This window comes from Haliaeetus leucocephalus, unplaced genomic scaffold (genome assembly GCF_000737465.1).
Source record: "Haliaeetus leucocephalus isolate CR32 unplaced genomic scaffold, Haliaeetus_leucocephalus-4.0 Scaffold373, whole genome shotgun sequence".
In the NCBI taxonomy this organism is placed as follows: Eukaryota; Metazoa; Chordata; class Aves; order Accipitriformes; family Accipitridae; genus Haliaeetus; species Haliaeetus leucocephalus.
The window spans coordinates 9,488,953-9,507,620 of NW_010972809.1; the positions used below are offsets into that span (position 1 = coordinate 9,488,953).

The window sequence follows — 18,668 nt, forward strand, 5'->3', positions numbered from 1 at the left end:
GTTTAGGCTTCCAGTCTTTCACTCACAAATGTTTTTAATAACTTAAGCATACATAAATAGCATTCTCCTCCTTCCCAAAATGTTGCACATGTTTAAGTTCCTCATTGCAAATATAATTTCACAACACAACAAAAATGTCTAAAGTACCTGTACAAGATGAACATTTAGGTAACATTACAGTACAACCCACTGCATTTATTACTATTATTTTTCCATTTAAAAAAATATAGATACACTCTGGAATTTCAGAGAACATTGTAACTGTCAATAAAACATGCTTCATGATATTACACACCAAAATCTCAAATGTGGTTAGATACGTCAGTCACACAGCTGTTGTTACCCTTTCCTGACAGATACTTTCTAATTTGTGTGTGAAAAAGTAGGTAAGAGCATGAGACCAACTCCTGTCAAAATTAAAAGAGCAGACTGCAATGTCTTATCAACCTGTCCTTTGTTTCAGACCCTGACCTGTCAAGAAATTATTCCAAAAGTGAACTTCATTCTGATGAAACAGGTCTCATTTTCCTCTTATTTTAAAAAGATCAAACCACCACACTGCTATTCACATATCTATTCAACAAAAGAAAAATCTTGTTATAACTATTGATAAATTGGCTGTTTACATTTACTTGCCATATTTATACAGATTTGTTGGATGTTTTTGACCTTAGTAAATTTATTTATATTTAATTATTAAATTATTAATTAAATATATATTTATAAATATTGCCCTATCTTCAGGAAAAGTAAGAAATTCCTATTTCACTACATTTTAATGGTCTTCCCATTTGATAACAGCCACCACTTTTTGGGGGCTATATCATCTACGGATATAATCAACGTGATTTTTTTTTTCCTTTTTTTTAATCCTGAAACCAAGAAATACAAAAGTTTATTACAAAAGACTACCATATGAATCCACAGTACATTTTTTTTTTTAAATGCTGTAGAGATATGCAAATTTTGTTTTTATTTAAGCTGGTTTGGGGGGGGTTATGGTTTGTTTGTTTGTTTTAACAGTTTAAGGCAGCAAAGAAGTAAACAAATCATGCAGTTCTCAGGTGTTCAGCTTTGCACATTCCTATTTAACAGGTACTTGAGGCTTTTCAGGTTGATAAAGTGATACAGCCCAGCAGGTCACAGTATATTCTTGAAATCTGCTTTTACATCCACATTGCTTGAGAAGGACAGTTCTGAAGAGACTTCAAGACCCAGCTGAAGCTATAGCTAAGAGGTAAGGGAATGGTAATGCAACTTTTTTTAAAAGGAAGAGATAGCTGTCATTAAATATGACGGCTGGCAAGCAGGTTATGACGCTTCTTGTGCACAGACATCAATTATCCGTGGTGTGGGCTGCCTTCATTCCTGCCACCAGTTCTATACAGGCTGTGCTGGACCACCACCACATTTCCACTTGTACGGAATGCAACTCTTCTGCTTCCCAAATGAAATTCAATACATGAAACCAGTTCTGCCTGTGGGCCAGAGCATGCACAAGATCCCGAATGGTTATAGGATAGTTCTATCTGCATATCAGTGTTCACCTGCAATCCTCAAAACTGTCGGAGCCCAGACCACCTGAACAACTGTGACATTTTTCTTACAACACTGAACAGAGACCAAGAGCAAGCACCACCTAACCAATTTCTCTGATGGCAATTACCACATTTTTCAGGACAACTCTGTGGACTGATGGGAGCAGGGAAGAACCCAAATGCACTACCCTTTCTGTACCAGAAAGGAAAGCTTCCCCTAGGCACCGGGCAGCCCTCTTCTTCCTCTGCTTACCTTGGCTGGAAGTTAAACGAAATCTCCCTGCCAGGTGAACCAGCCTTTTGGAGAGGATGGAGCAGAGGACACTGGTACAAGAGGAGGCCCAGGGAGCAGCAGCAGCTCTGTAGGAGCCTTAGGGTGTGAAAGAACAACCGGTTCCTTTCCAGCCTAAGCAGCAGCTCGGCAGGAGAGAGGTGCCACAGCCAGGCTCCCTCTTCCTACACCAAAGACATCCAGTTCTGCCACCATCCCCAGGCCAGAGGGCAGTCTCAGAGCTTCCCAGGGGAAGGTGGGCTGCCAGCTGGGCTGAGCCAAGCATCAGAGATACCCTCCCACCATTACCTTAGATTTAAAGCTCTTGAAGGGGAATGCCCATTTTGGTCTACCATCAAGTCTTCAAAGCTTCTTGTCCAAATGGTTTTTTTTGGTTTTGTTTTGGTTTTTTGGGGGTTTTTTGGGTTTTTTTGTTTGGTTGGTTTTTGGGGTGGGGTTTTTGGTTTTTTGGGGGGTTTTTTTGGTTTTTTTAAGGGGAGCAGAGCAGAGCATGAGGCTTTGTTCATTTTCTGACCCATGAAAAAGAGGTCTTTCAGGATTAATAGGCTAAGTGGAAAGAGTTACTAGCAATGAGGTTTATTTGGTGCAAAGATTTATAAACACAGATCAAGTGCCAAAACCTTTGGGGTTTGGTAGTATTATCCAATCTAAAAACCTCCTTAGCAAGCAACAGCTGGAGGGCTCACTTCAGGAAACACCTTGTTTTCCTTCTTGTTCTCCCTAATTTTTTTTGTATAAAGAGGTTCACTGTCTATGAAGATCATCATCTTGCAACATGTAATCAATTACTCATGGGAAGAACACATTGGGCAAAGACAAAATTAGGGTTTGCTCACATCAACAACTATTGCTTCTTTGCTTCCTCCAGTACTGCCTGGAAACCCATTGTTTCCAAACAGTTTCCATGGAGCAGCCTTTCCTGAGATTCCAAGTCCAATTCCTCCTCCTCCTCCCATTCATATGGCTGCATTCCTCAGTTAAAGGAAAATAAGATAAGTGGGGAAAAACTTTAAGGTCTGCTTTCTTTTTCCTTTCTTCCATCCCTTTCCTTAAATGTGCATATACATATTTATCACAATCTACATTGTCTTCTCAAATCACTTTTCATATTCACAAGGTGGTCCTCACAATGCACAGGTTACCATTTGATTTTTTTGCTTGATTTTACCTTGTGAGCCATGAACGTAAGTCATAGGAAACACAGTTCTTACGTTGTCCTTGACGGAAGCACAGGTTTCAGTATTCTCCATGAAGATATTTTATTCAATTTTATCCTTCTTTGTCAGATATTTTAAGGAGCAATGTACAGTAAATAGCAACTATTCACAGCAAATACCACTGAAGTCATGTCAGAAATTAAATATTTTTTAAAAATTACAAGCAAAGATCAAGTGAAATCTAAAAGTTGCATTATATATTACAATTCCATAAAAACAGGCTCTGTTTAACCATGGTGGGAAGCAGACTTCAAAAGACATGAGATTTATTTACAGCATGGAGATATTTAGTGATAACAATACCTTAAATTGGACTATTTAGGACAGTATCAGTCTGCACAACTCTACAAAATATGCATAGCATAGAGAACTATATGCTTGTTAAAATGCTCGATCCCTTTGCTGAACTGGAGCCATCCAACATTTGAGCTTCTTCTCATTAAGTGACTAGTTAACCTTCTTTAAGGTAAAATACTCAAACAGTTTTTGCAAAGTGTACACTAAAGGTAATAATTTCAGCTTTCCAAATTATCAACGGTAACAGAGAATACAGTAAATTGTCAGCAAATTTCCAAGAGCAATGCCTTTCCTTCAGGAAAAACAGGTAATCGTTTCCTTGGGTGTAGAAATTCAGAAGGTCCAAAGATTCATTCTTCCTGTCATCAGTAAGAATTGATCATGTCTTATTCATGCTGTCATACAGGCTGTCCCCAAACCTTCACCTCCATCAGGCACTAAGAAGCTCATGAGGAAACAGAAGTGGAGTGCTTAAGATAACTGCCTCTAAAAAACCCATTTTACTATTCTGATATCTCAGTGTTTTCAACCTCTCATAGCTTTTTGCAGGCCCAGCCATTTTCTAATTGCTGCTGCCTAGCTATGTGTGAACTGTGTCAGCATTTCTACACAGCAGAAATTGCCTTCCTGGCCCCTCTTGGTAACTCACAGACACAAGAATATCTATACTTTATGTCACATTTTTATCAGAGAAAAATTGTCACTTTTCTTTCTGAGATAGAGCAGCTAGCTAACACAAACAGAGAAAAGAGAAGCTTAGCTATCAAGGAATTTTGTTTGTTTTTTTGTTTTAAATAACCAACCTTATGTCAAGCACAGCTTAAAAAATAATTACTTGTTAACAACATTTAGGTAGAGGAAACTGGGATTCCCTTCCTACTCCTGGGGACCTTTCTCCACCAAACGCACACCACAGACTAAAAAAACCAAACTTAAATATAAAAACAAAGTCTTACTTCCTTCAATGTGAGCCTGTGGGTTCTTATAGAGATGTTCAATCCGGCCTGTATTAAAAGAACTAGACCGACGAACGATGCCATGCACCTGGGGATTGAACAATGAAAAATACAAAAGGAAAGTGGTAAACATTAAGAGAAAATGTTCATCATCATCATCACTCTTTTCATATACGGGAGCCTAAGCCTTACATCAGGTAATCAGAGTTTGTCTCTATTCCTAAAGGCAGACAGTTATCCAAATGGTAACAAAATACTTGGAGATGAGCTCTGACGCTGTCATTTATTTCAGTACCCTCGAGTGGTTTCACCTTCTCCCTTGGTGACACCACTAGCAACCCAAGCATCACACACAGTACAGAAAACACACTGAATTGCCCTAGAGCACCATCTCCGAGTGCGACTTGCCAATGTTACTGGAGCTGGAGAAGCAATATGTGAATTCCAAGATAACCATTTCTCCCAGGTTGCAGAGAAGTCTTTCTGGAGCCAGAGATGATGGGCATGGGAAAAGCAGCAGCAACAAATGGGGCTAGGGAAAGGAGAAAGGGAGCAGAGAGGAAAGAAGGGAAGAAAAAGACAAGGGGAAGGAAAGGGCAGCAGCTGCAAGGCCCAAATATATTTTAGAAAACAGCTGTTATTCACTTCCCAGGGTGTTGGAAAAAGAGCCAGAACAGTCAGTGCTGTTTTGTGGACTTCATGAGTCAGTGTTCTCCGGTGGGTTACGAGACACGTAGGCAAGCCTAAGGCTGAAACGCAGGTTGGGAATTTCCTTTAACCAGCCACGATAAATAAGTCAGTGAAAAAAAACCCCATTGGTTCTGACTGTCGTGTTTTAACCCCAGCCAGCAGCTAAGCACCACGCAGCTGCTCACTTACTCCCCCCCCATCCAGTGGGATGGGGGGGAAAATCAGGAAAAGAAGTAAAACTCCTGGGTTGAGATAAGAACAGTTTAATAGAATATAAAAAGAAGAAACTAATAATGATAATGATAACACTAATAAAATGACAACAGTAGTAATAAAAGGATTGAAATGTACAAATGATGCGCAGGGCAATTGCTCACCACCCACCGACCGACACCCAGCCAGTCCCCGAGCGGCGAATCCCTGCCCCCCCACTTCCCAGTTCCTAAACTAGATGGGACGTCCCATGGTATGGAATACACTGTTGGCCAGTTTGGGTCAGGTGCCCTGGCTGGGCATGAGAAGCTGAAAAATCCTTGACTATAGCCTAAACACTACTGAGCAACAACTGAAAACATCAGTGTTATCAACATTCTTCGCATACTGAACTCAGAACATAGCACTGTACCAGCTACTAGGAAGACAGTTAACTCTATCCCAGCTGAAACCAGGACACTGACTAACATTAAAGAAAAGCCCGTTTGTCTCTAATACATTAGAGAAATTGTTCAACCACTGATCCCATTTCCTCCTTATGCAAGATAGCTCCATGCCTGCTGCCAAAATTCATGTTAGTTTAGGTTACCAGCTGCAGGAGTTGTGCTTGCACAAGTGAATCAAGCTTCAGCATCTGACTGTCCTCCACATCTCCCTGACCTATATTTCTGAAAATGATCCCTTTTTGATGAGTCCTACACTTGGTTGGGTTGGGCCATCGCTTTAGTCTCTCATTTCATGTTAACTTGTACCTGCGAGAATATACCAGCAGGAACAGGCAGTGTTTGGGGTTTTGGTTTTGTTTTATTTGGGGATTTTTGTTTTACACATAACACAAGCTATGGTTATTGACACAGAAAACACTTTTTATTCCATCTTAAGTCTGAAACTTAACTGAGTAAAAAGGTATACACAACCGCAGAGTGAGACCAGTTTGCTGCTTTAACAGTAACATTTTGGTGGCAAGATCTCTAATAAGAGCTGAACAAGCTTCATCTTTACAACTTGCAAGTCAAATCTATGATGCCAGTTTCCTTGCATAAAATCTTGTGTGCCCAGCCACACAAAAAGCTCACAACGTACCTTGTTCTACAATTCAAACGCTAACTTTCCAGAACCGAGTAAAATATTTGCATGTTGAGGATCAATGGGGAGCTGAGAAACATGGCCCCCAAAAGAAATTTCCATCAAGTAATGAATTTATGAAGATAGATTTTCAAAGTTATGCAGTTAAAAGCCCTATCAAAATAATTATTTATAGGCTGTATGGATAATTTATAGGGACATAATGTTTACAGAGTAACACTTTCAAAAAGCAACACTCCCATAATAACTTAATTTTCGCAAAAGATGCTGGAAATATTTTGAGTACTCAAATGAACACCTGTTTTGCGAGGTAAAAAACAGACTTCACAATTTTAAAGCATCAAATTGTTCTAAAGGACGCTAACTGAAACACTCTACAACTCTTCTAGAAAAATTAAATATTTTGGCTTAAAGTCCTGATGAGAGACTGCTTGAGCTCTCAATTATGTCTCTCTGAATTAAGTCATGCTGAAATTCAAGTTCAAGCAAATGATTGACCAATAAGTCAAATCTTGCCAGCTCAAAGCCTGATGAAAGATTGTGCTTGCAAGAGCTTTGTGTCAGCTGAATGACTGTGATACCAACATTTGACCAATGAGATGTGCTAAATGCAATCACCCCAGGACTTCAAAAAGTTTCAGCAAACACACAAATCCAGAAAGCCTGTTGCATCCAGCGATAACAAGAAAACATACAAACCCAGCTTTTTTTTTCTCCTTTTCTCTTTTTTCTCCCACTCCTTTTTCTGGTATGCACATACAAGAGAAAGAAAACCTGCCAAATGCTTAATCCATGACAGCAATATTACTGTAAAAAAACCTGATGAAAGGTACCTTTGTCTGCATGGGACAGGTGAAATGAGAACTTTGTGACAAGCCAAAATGTGTGCAAACTGGTTAATCTAGTTAAGAATGTAAGATCAGTGGATTTTTCTCAATAGGGCTTGACCTTTAAATAGATTCAAATTAAAAAAAAGGTCAAACGAGCCATCTTAGGGAGGCAATCAGTTATCACATGTACTCTTGTGTTCAGGTATTCAGGAACAGAGGTCTAACTGGGAACACAGAAAAGAATTCCAACAAATTGATGGAGAGTTGAGGAACAGAAGAAAAAACCCTCTACCCAATTATTGTAACCTTTCTATTGTGGAAGGGTTATATTTCATTTTAGCTGCCGTTCACAGTTCCCAATTTCATTGTGGACTAGGAGAGAGCATGTGTTTTTGCCTTTAAAGTGGCAGAAGCAACCACAATGATTATGTCTCTTCCCCAAATGGAATGAAGAAATAGTAAAAATAATTGATTTACAACACTGAAAAACCAACACCAATAAGCAGATCAATCAACAAAACAGGAGAAAGAATGGAGCAAGCAAGGCAAGATTAACCACATGCAAAAGCATGGAAAGCACAGACTGGCTGGCCGAGAAGAGACTTCTCACTAAGCTATGAAGCTGTATTACAACAGAAGTAATAAAATCCAATATTAGAATGAGCATTAGCTTTTACTAAAAACCCAGAAAATACTACATTGTGGGGATATTAATCCGACCACCCATTTCCTTCTATTATACATTTTGGAAGCATCTGTCATGACTGAGAAGGCAAACGTTCTCACATATATGCCCACAACAGTTCAAAGCCATCAAATCATATCATAATAATGTGATTGTTGGTTTGCTGGGCCACAAAAGAGACGATTTTGTCAGGGAAAATTTTGCAGCAAGAAGTAAGGAATCAGACTCCCTTTATCTTAAGGAAAAGGTAAATTAAAATTATGTGCTAAGCAAGACTATAATTAATCCAAGAGAAGGAGTGGAAAATAACACTAACAGTGTATTTTGGGGTTTGGGTTGATTTGTTTTTTTCTTTTTAAACAGAGAAAGCAAAATGCAAGGGTTTCATTGCTGAAATATAACTGCCAAAATAAAAGGGCCTCTAGTGTGGAGAGAGAGGGAGAAAGAGAACAAACAAGAGATTCTTATTCCTTTATGTGGTACATTGCATCATAAATTATTCCCTAATTCCTTACAGTTTTGGCTCACACAGGTTGCTGCTTATCTGAGTTGGCGGGAAACATGCAAAGCAGCTATACCCTGAGGAGAAGAGGGAATCCACCAGTGGACATTAGATGATAAATAGTACAATAAGCTGGCATGATTACAGGCCATGTTGCACATTCCTCTCCGGAGTTTTGATTTGTTATCTAGGGCTGGAGTGGAAAACATACACAGAGAAGGACAGAAGCAGAGGAAGCTGGAGCTGCAGCATCCAAACGACTCCATCAACCCGCAGCCGGTCACCGTGTCACTCACCTCGTAGCCTTTTTCCAGCAGGAATTCAGCCAAGTACGATCCATCCTGGGAAGAGTAAGATATAGGAAAATGTCAGAAACAGTGAATGGGCCTGGGAGATTTAGACTGGTTAAGGTCTCAAAAAAGGGAAGAAAAAAAAAAATTTGCACTGAGTTGACCGGGTAACAAGCATATAGTTTGATTCCTCCAGATTTATACACTGACCCAAAAATACTATAGATGCTTTTTGGTTAATTTTAGATTAAGAAGCAGTATATTTTAAGATAAGTTGCTTACAAATGCTGGTTGAGAACTTCTGTCTCTTGAATCTCTTCCCAAGTTCCATTATAAAGTGCCTAGGGACATCTTTCCAAAATATCCTAACCACAGTTATTGAATTTTTAACTATTTTGGAGATAGAGAAGGAAAAACATTCTAGAAAAATTGGTGCAAGCTTGGCATACTCTGAAAACTAATGTGCCTCTGTAGCACTGTGTCACACTCGTGTCTCCCTTGCACACATGCTGCTTCCACCAGCTTTCTGAAGGCAGCAATAATTCTGCCTGCCTGAGTTTTCAAAAATATCCCTAGAACGCCCTGTATTTATACTACTGAATAAAAGCCATTTTCACATTTTATAGATTGAGGGTTGAGAGTTTGGGTTGTTTTGGTTTGGAGGGTTTTTTCTTTTTTTCCTTCCTTTTAAGTCCTTGTCAAACAAATTATTAAACTCCCAAAAAGCAAATACTTAAAAACACATGCTAGCGCATGTTTTCCTGAAATAAGATAATTTTCCTGGCATCACCATTGCCAGGATTACCAAATACAGCAAGTCATATTATCCTTATAAATGTGTACACACCATCACAAACCCAGCAAAGTTTACCCCTCCAGAAGAATGCTCGCTAACCAATTCAGTGAATATTACCCATGCCCAAAGAATCTGCATCTTTTCACTGATTTTTTGAACTGGTTGTTCCTTTAATATGGGAGAGTATTCCACCAGAGTCAATTGACTTGCTACATAAAGACTATAAAAGCATGAGATGCCACCTATGCTTACATGCTTAAATTCTGTTATGTAGATCTGCTCTGCTGTGATCATGGCCAGAGACATGTAAGTGCAAAATTAAACAGACATCTCTTTCATCCTCTTTTTAAAAGCATGTTTCTCCAGAGAAAAACCTCACCTCAGTTTAAATGAACTTTTCTTATCTCACAGACAGCTTAAGGAGAATAACATACCGAAATAAGAAATGTGAGATGCACTAGAAGGCCCTAGAGCAGCAGGACTGCCAGTGGAGACTGCTTACTACATTGATGGCAAAATGATGCAGAATGGCATGGTGCAGTGTAGAAGGGGCATGTTGCTCTACGGTTAAAACTGCAGCATTACAAAAAGCGAGTGGCTTTATGGTATAAATGTTTCATAAAGTCTTACACAGTCTAGAAGACCTTGAAACCACGGAAAAGTCTCAGCTTACATGCTTCTTCCACTACATGTATATCTGTGTGTTCACATAACTTTACAGTGCCATAACCCAACAGCCACCAGTCTGTGACACTGGTTGATCTGGAACATGACAAACTATGTGTGCCATGGCATCACTGGAACAGTATGTATTTCTGTACACCAAATGAAAAGAACAAGACCTTATCAAAAGGAGAAGTTAAAAGAATATGCAATGGAAACTCTGGAGAAGCTTGGGACAAAGGCGGGGATGACAACTACCTTTAATGTAGTTGTCATCTTTTTCATTAGTAATTCCTCCAGAATTTACTAGAGGTCGATCAGAGGGAAGAAAACTTCCCGATTATACTTGGTTGCTCAGTCCGCTAAAATAAATAAATATATAAAATGAAAAGGAGATGAAAGTGGGAGACCCAGAGAGTGCAAAGGAGATGAAAAAAGAAAGGCTGTGATTACTTAGGAAGTTGATGGGAAACAGACTTGACTAGGATTGAACCCTGTCAATAAGGTCTTGTTCTTCTCACCCAGGCCGTTGCTCAAACTTTCCAGTCACCCTGGAACATTTTGAACCAGCAGTGGCACTCGCTTCCTCTGCGCTTCCTTTCCAGGTCTATCAAGTGATAGGGCAGGGCTTTACAATGAGTGGGAAACAGGCAGCAAGTGTGAAAGCTACTGGTTTCTGGCTCCAGCACAGCACAGCTGATTTACTGTCCGGTAATCGCACACAATGCGGATTCATGCTGTCCTGTGCTGCGATACCGTATCGCACACAGCCCCCAGGTTTCACGTTGCCCTCCCTTTTTTCAGTACAGCAGCTGTCAATGCTAACAGCAATCAGAACAGCGATCAAAGTGTCAAAGAGTTTGCAGCTTGTAAGGATAGTACAGTTTCCATCTTTTCCTAATGAGGTCAAGGAGTAACTAATATTGAGTAAGCTCTATTAAGTTAGGCAAACCTTTATCCATAGGGGACTGCATTATGCATATAAATTTTATTATCAAAGCTATTGATTTCCATTTATACTACAAACAGAGCATTCGAGATTCAGGATTCATTAAACCAGGAAAGGAATATTAGAGGAACTAGGTGTTTAGCAACAAATCTCAATTTTTGTTAGGGTTAACAGATTTTGCTTTACTTAAGCCACGTGCTGCCAACCATATCCATTCCTGGTTTGCATCTGAGCAGGAATGGACCAGGATGAAGTGCATGACTTGGTCTGATCCATGAAGTTGAGGACTGGGGGGAAGGGTCTTCCCTTTTGTAAGAAATGCTTGTAGTCACCTTCATCCTATTTCGCTGAGTGTTTTACCCTGAGACTATTGGTCTAAATCATGTCCTCCTTAACGCTGAAAAAACCCAATACCAGCCCCAGGGGCAGTGAGCACATGCAACCAGCAAGGCATTAGTACAGCCAGAGCCCAATCTGATCATTGAGGTAGCTATGGGTACTCTACTCCCCCAAAATCAACCACAAAAGCAAGGTGAAAAAACAACGGTCTATAGAGCTTAGAGTGCTTGGTTACTGTGTTCCCTCCAATTGGCAATACGCTATTCTACTTTAGAAGTGTTGTCACATTTGAGAGCTTACTTTTGCTAATGTAAAGTACCCAGCTATTACTGTTCGCCTTGTAACAAATCAACAAAACCTCAGAAGACAGAATTACATCCCTTTGTCTGTGGCCAAAACATCAGTCTTCAAAGAAAATAGCCTACAAACTGCCTTTAAGTAGGATTGCAATGAGACTTGGCCCTGCACAGATACGTCAGACCAGCTTGAATGGTCAAAACAGCTTAACAAGACTGATTAAATAAACCACCTCTGTTAAAAACAGTTCCTCGTCAGCACACTCTGACATATCAGACTTGAAGAATCACTACACTGTCTTCAGCCAAATAGTAGTTTGAAAGCACACACAAAGAATAATACTTCAGCTGTCTTCCAACACACAGCAGCAGGTTTCCAACTGCAGCTGCCTTACAACATGTCTGTAAAATTCCCAGACAAAAGAAAACACTCACATAAACTAGAGTAAGACAACTTTAGGATGCAATATTTTATATTTAATATAGTAGTTAATGTCAAGAACTTCAATAAGCTTTGACACACTATCAAAGAAAACCTCTTCCAGCGGACTGAAGAAATTGAGACATAAACAAGAGCTGGACAGTGCTTTGCCACAAACATCTAGAATAAAAAAAAAGTATCAAGTTTGACTTGATCCATGAGCAAATAGGATCATTTATACAGAAAACTGAAAACAAGTGGAATTAAATAGCCTGTTTAACAATCCAAATCTCCTTTATTTTGCACTGTTCTACACAGGGAAATTCTGTTTGCAGTGGATTAGTTTTGGATTTATATTGGCACATTCAGAGAAGGCTGTAAAAGCAACCCCAAATGCAAAACACATTAATCCTCCTCCCTTGATATGGCCAGTTCCAACCAACATCCTTCTGCAAAGCTCCTGGATTCAAGAACTAGATTATGTCCTACCTGAGTGTTCGTAATCTAGACAAGGAGACTCCCTCTTCCCCACAGCTCCTCTCTGCTAATAAAGATGAGTGGAAGAAAGCACTAGAAGGATGAAGAAACAAGGAAAAAGAGACCAAGAGGAAGAGGAATAGGGTTCTTTTTATTATTATTCCTAGAACTCCAGGAGAAGTATATGGAATGCTTTTCAGAGGGAGGGAAAAGGAATTAAAAACCTAAACACAAGTGATGCAAGTGTATTATGACCGTAACGTGGAAGAGAAAGGGCTCCCATTGTAGGGGGGTAGTATAAACATTTGAGAAGAAACAACCCCGCAGTATGGTGGAAAGAATTACATTCCCTGCAAACATGCAATGTTAGGAAATCCCAAAGCCATGCAAAGGATTGTGAGAAATCCCTAAAGAGATCCCTAAGAAACTGTTCACCAACAGCCCAGCTCTCTGCTTTCTGAAACAACAGAGCTGCTAATATCAACCTGTCTCCCAAACCTGACTCCCAGCCACAAGAGACACGGTTGCTCAAGAAGCACCACTTCACCGGATAACACAGCAGGGAAGAGAGCCCGACTACTGTGCCATCGCCCATCCTCCTTGTGCCCACCTATTTGCAAATGGATTAGCAATAAAGCCAGAGAACATAATGCAACACACCCACTGTCAGATGCACTGTTTGAGGGAGGTGGTGGTTTTTTTCATATTTCTACGATGGGGGTGTATGATGACATATCTGTCCATTTGCTACATGCTTATAGATCTGCTCTGTACTTCTGTGTGTCACGAATACCAAGTTTTCAGACTTCATTATTCCTTTGGGAAAAAAGTGCCCTAAGTTTCCGCTTATCACATGAAAGACCAAAGTTGGTTATACTTATAAAATTCAAAATTGAGTAAAGCTATTGCCATGCCTGTAGGAATAACAGTACAAAGGTGAGTTCATAGAAGTTCAAACTATTGATGGTGTCAATTATCAAGGTCATTCATAGCGGTTCTAAATTCCTTTTGAACTAGAAACTATAGCTGTGCTCTGCTGAAGTTAAATTTTGATAGGTTCAATTAATCTGTTTGGGGGACAGTGCATGGAGAGAAGAGGCACACATTCAGCTGTAGGACATGGTTTTTATTTCTTAAAGGGATCTTTCTGCAGTAACATCACCAACAGTGCACTGTCACCATTTTCATTTAGCCTTGTTTGAGTGAATAATCAATACTTCCATTAAAATATGCAGAACCAGTGCCACTAGTAGCCTTACACAATAAATTGTTGCTTCATCAAATTTTAAACTTTCGCATAGCTATAAACTAATGCTCTTTCAGTGACTTATTAAACTGGAGTATGGTGACAGATCCTTTGGAGCAGGGAACACACACCACTCTAAAGCAACAACTAAATGATTTTAATAACAATCCATAACAACAACTATTCATTTGTTTGTAGCACTCCAAAACAGCCTTCCTTCAAAAAAAAAAAATCCAAGAGACTAATACAGTCTAATGTTATTTTTGCTGAAAAATGCATACTTCTAATCATTTCCAGTGATTTACAGAGGAAATAAGTAATTTTTTGCAGCTACTATAAACAGAACAGTGCTGCACTTTGTCTTAAGTCTTCAAGGCAATACTCGAGGTAAAGCATTAAAGTGTTCATAAAAAATTCTCCACACTGAAAAAAGGAAGAGTTATGAACTCTGAAGTATTTAACTGATTTATTAAAGCTGCCACCCTCCAAATGCAGTAGTTATTTTGCTATTTTGATTTGTATTCTGGCCAAGTAAGAATAGGAAAACAAGTGTCCTTTTGTTTCTGCAGTCCAAAGAAAAAGTCAAAAAGCAATAAATGCTAAAAAAAAAAAATCTTTGTTTTAAAACATTCCCCACTTAATTGAAGGGGTTTTGTAATGCATTAACTGCAGTACAACAAAAAAATTAAGCAGGAGGAAAAGTTATCACTAGCAACAACAAAAACATTCTAATTGCATTACTCTGTTCTTTTTCAATTAAGAGTTGTTTAAAAGTAAAAGAAAAGCAAAATTGCTTTGGAAAAGTGAATCACCCTGTTATTTCCTAGTCTGAGCTCCATCTGACCTCACACACTATTCCACTGGTAAACACTCAAGTTATATTAAGAGCTGCAACTGCAGTTATGGACAACAGCAACAAAGTTTTCTTCCTTCCTTCCTCCCTCCAGTTATCTTTCTCCAAAACAATATTATTCACATCATCAATATTTATAGCTATTCTGCTGTGAACTTCTTCTAAAGAACAAACCCCTGCACCAGCCAACACGAACAGAGCAAGCTCATGTAATTTAAACATGCTCCTTACCATTAGGAGAAGCAATCAGTTATGAGTTCTGGCTTAACTTAAGCCAACAAGTTACCTTACCAATACTAAGGTATGTCAGTGCAATGCTCCTATTTTTTTTAAAGTGTTGATATTTTAAAATATAAAGTCTTCAGTCTAAAATACATATGATATTCCACAATAATCAAACAGCTTGCATCTACCACACAAAACCCCCCAACATCTCAGCTTGGGAAAAACAAGTTACACCATCAAACTGAGTATATTAAGGTTCTTCCTGATTGCAGGAACCTCTGACACTTAATGTGTTATTTCCAAATACACTTACCACAAATTTCCCCATGACAACAGTCAGATGCTTGATAGCTTTTTAGAAAAAAATTAAAGTAATGCCCCTAAACTCTCAGGCTGTGTGCTCAAACATTCAGATACTCAAAATAACTACTAGTTTTCAGATGTGTCCAAAGAACTATTTCTATAAAGAGGAAAAGTATCAGTAGAGAGCCTTTTGTAGATTTTAAAGAACAAGCTTTTTCTGAATGCATCTTATAAACCATAATACATTACTTTTTTCTTCAAATATGAATGTCTGCAGTATACTAATATAAAACAAACCAGTTATGAACTCTGAATGAGAGAAACCTAGCTGTATTTTTCTGTCTCACTAGTGAAACCACAGGGATCGGAGGAATGTGTCTATAAACATGGAAATGCAAATCATATGGACAACAGTCCACAAGAAAATTAAAACCTCTACTTACAGTGTTTGTAATGGGAAATCCGTAACAGTTTTAAAACCCACAAGATGATTGTTTTGCCCATCCCTATTTCCTCCTGCTTTCAGAAAGCTACTGGTATCAGCTGGTCTTTCACCTTTCCAAAATAGTAACCTCAGCTCCAGTCAGCAGCAGCTACGAGCATTTTGGACATGCCCGTCCTCAAGTACTCACACTAACCCAGCAGCCCCATTAGGTGACTAACACTGCTGCAGCCAACTCAGGGGGAAACCCCTCAATCTGCAACAAATGCAAACTAACCCCAAACACTGCCCAGTGGAAACCCAAATGCACAGAACCTAGTTGCACAGAGCAAAGACACCGGGAAAGCCAGGACTAAGCTGCAGGACACGCTCTCAAAAGAATAATTTTGACCTCGAAATCTGAAAGTTCAGAGTTGTCACAGTAATAAACTATAAAGCCCAGAAATGGTTTTGGAAGAGATACAATGTCTGTTATGTTTAAGACAGATGAGTAATTTTGTGAAGTGACAACAGGAGGAAAATACGAAGTCTTCGCATGCCACCTTTACCTTTAACGTCCTGCAGAGGAAAACCAAAACAAAAGCAGTAACATGGCTGTTACTGTAACTGGGGCAGCCACCTGAATTTATGACCATAGCTCAACACACATCCTACCAGAAATAATGGATCCACCTCACTCCCAGACAGAACAATATCTATTATTTTTTTGCTGCAGCAGCTTACTACAGCTGCTGAGGTTAAAGCTCCTTTCACCATTGTAACGTCAGCTTCTCACACTGATGCTCAGCAGGCTTTCTACTACAGCTGCTCACTGCCTGAGTTTATGTTACTTTAAGTTTAGCCCAAGACATTGTTTCCTAACAGGGTGCGAGGTCAGTTATTTAAGAGAAACCAAAATAAACATCGCACTTGCTATCTTGTTTGCGTGAGACCAAAGCCTAATGAAGGAGACGTAAATGAGTGTCTACAGGGAAAAAAGGTTTTAATTCATTCTTCTGTACTCAGCTTTACACATGGCAATAGCAATTTAGTCTGAAATATGACTTATTTACAGAGAAACATAAAACCAGAAAGAAAGCATGTTCCAATTGGAGTAGAGAAGTAACGCACAGTGAGACAACTTTTATTTTCTTAAATGTTTGCACGGTTAGAAATTTGAAAATGCAGTCAGGAATACCTGATTGGTATGTCGGAGCTTTAACAGCTCTCAGTCTTGCAATATTTGCTGGGGTGGAAGAGCGGCACTGCTCCTGCAGTGATATGGTCTGCAAGTCATGGGAGAAACCACTCTGTTCCCTGGACATTTCAAGTTCTAGGAAAAGACAGCTTGTGTTGCAACTGATCATTACTCTCTTAGGTATTGCCTCTCCCAGTCAGCATGGTGAGAGCCCAGTTTTTGCTGGTCTGCCACCTACTGAAGCACAGATAGATTTTTCAGAAACTCTGCTTGTTTATGCAATTCCCACCTTTTTATTTCAAGGTTCTTACACTTCCCAATTTACAGTAACAGAGGTCTTTAAAAGGTGGCCCCCAACACCTTCCACTTTTCCGGGGAGCTCAGATTTCTCTTTACACCAGGAAGGCATACAATAAGATACAATAAAAATAATTAAAAAAAAACAAAAACCTATCACAGCAATAAACTTCCCGATACTTATGCAGTAGAATAGAAAAAGAAATATCCAATTGACATTTCAAAACAAATAAACAAGAAAAATCCCACAGAAATCCCAAAGCTAAACTCTTCTGAAAGAATATCAATATTTGGACCAAAATGTTACATTTTAAATGACTCTCTTTACTTGGCTATTTGTATCATCTTTCCTTCAGGAGAAACTGAAAAAACAGTAACAGGAGAGAAACATAACAGGAGAGCTCTTCAGAGCTGTTCCCAAATGTTCACTCTACACACATGCTCTTCTTCCCCATAACAGGAGATTGTTATGTATTTTGAGTCCTAAATACATAAAGCTACACTTCAATTCATTGAAAAAAACAAACAAAAATGATAGGAATCTTAAGACAAGTTCTTCCTATGCATTCCAAAACATTGTTCTCACAAAAAAAACCCTAGAGAAACAATTAGCAAAAGTCAAAGACACAGTCTACAAAGATTTGAATACAATGCTTTTAACTAGTTTTTCCAAAGATAACACTTGCCAGAATTCCATGTTTTACAACACGTTTTTATTATGCCCAGAAGCAGCTCACATTTGGTTGGATATTTTTAAGCAAGAGTAAATATGCTTCAAAAGTGGGATTTTTTTTTTTTTTTTACAGTCTAGGATTTATTTTTTTTTTTAATACACAATGTATGTTCTATAGTATAATTGTAAATAAATTAAATACATGGACTCTGTGGTAAAACCTGATTGAACAAACAGAACTATTAATTCAGACAGCACCCACCTTTCTCTGTAAGCAAAACCAACAGTTAGTGAAGATGTTTAACTATATAATAAACACACTCATGTTCAGGACACTTAAGTATAGATTGATTGAAATTGTACATTAGACCCTGATACCTCTGTTCCACGTGGCCGCTCTTGCTAATCAAGCACTGGGATGCCACATGGACTGAGCTTCCTGGTGGCGAGAAGCCAAGCAGGATAAGGATTATCTAGGCGATAGCAAAAGGATGCAGTGTTTTTTCAGAGAAGGTTGCAGAAGGTCATCCTTATATTTACAGATACCATACAATGCCTTGTGTACCCAACTTCACAGCTTTCCCTTGTCAGCTTCAAAAGGGGAAAAAAAACCCACCCAGTTTCATTAATTGCCAAGGTTCTTGTCTAAGGGGAAACTAGAAAGGGAAAGCGAGCAATCACATATCTGTCAGGAACAGGATTCGGAATAGACAGCTACTACAAAACCACCAGCAAAATACCCGTTCCTTCAATTCATACAATATTAAAAATAACCTGCAGTTTGAGTTAGCAATAACCCCTTGTACCATCTTCAAGTGCAGTCATCAGAAGAATTCTTTAGCTAGCTAGCTAGCTTTCATGAACGGCTTCCTAATAAAGATTAGGACAGAGACATATCAAGGTAAAGCAACTGTA

At 39.0% G+C, this 18,668-nt stretch overlaps 1 protein-coding gene across 1 annotated transcript in view; it reads right to left on the minus strand.

Moving 5' to 3' along the window:
- Nucleotides 1-18,668, minus strand: part of GMDS (GDP-mannose 4,6-dehydratase) — a 426,651-nt gene that overhangs the window by 349,700 nt on the left and 58,283 nt on the right. The window contains exons 2-3 of the mRNA XM_010573292.1: nt 8,603-8,647; nt 4,301-4,388 (exon numbers count right to left, since the gene is read on the minus strand). Of these exons, the coding sequence (XP_010571594.1) occupies nt 4,301-4,388; nt 8,603-8,647 (133 nt within the window). The remainder of the gene's footprint in view (nt 1-4,300; nt 4,389-8,602; nt 8,648-18,668) is intronic.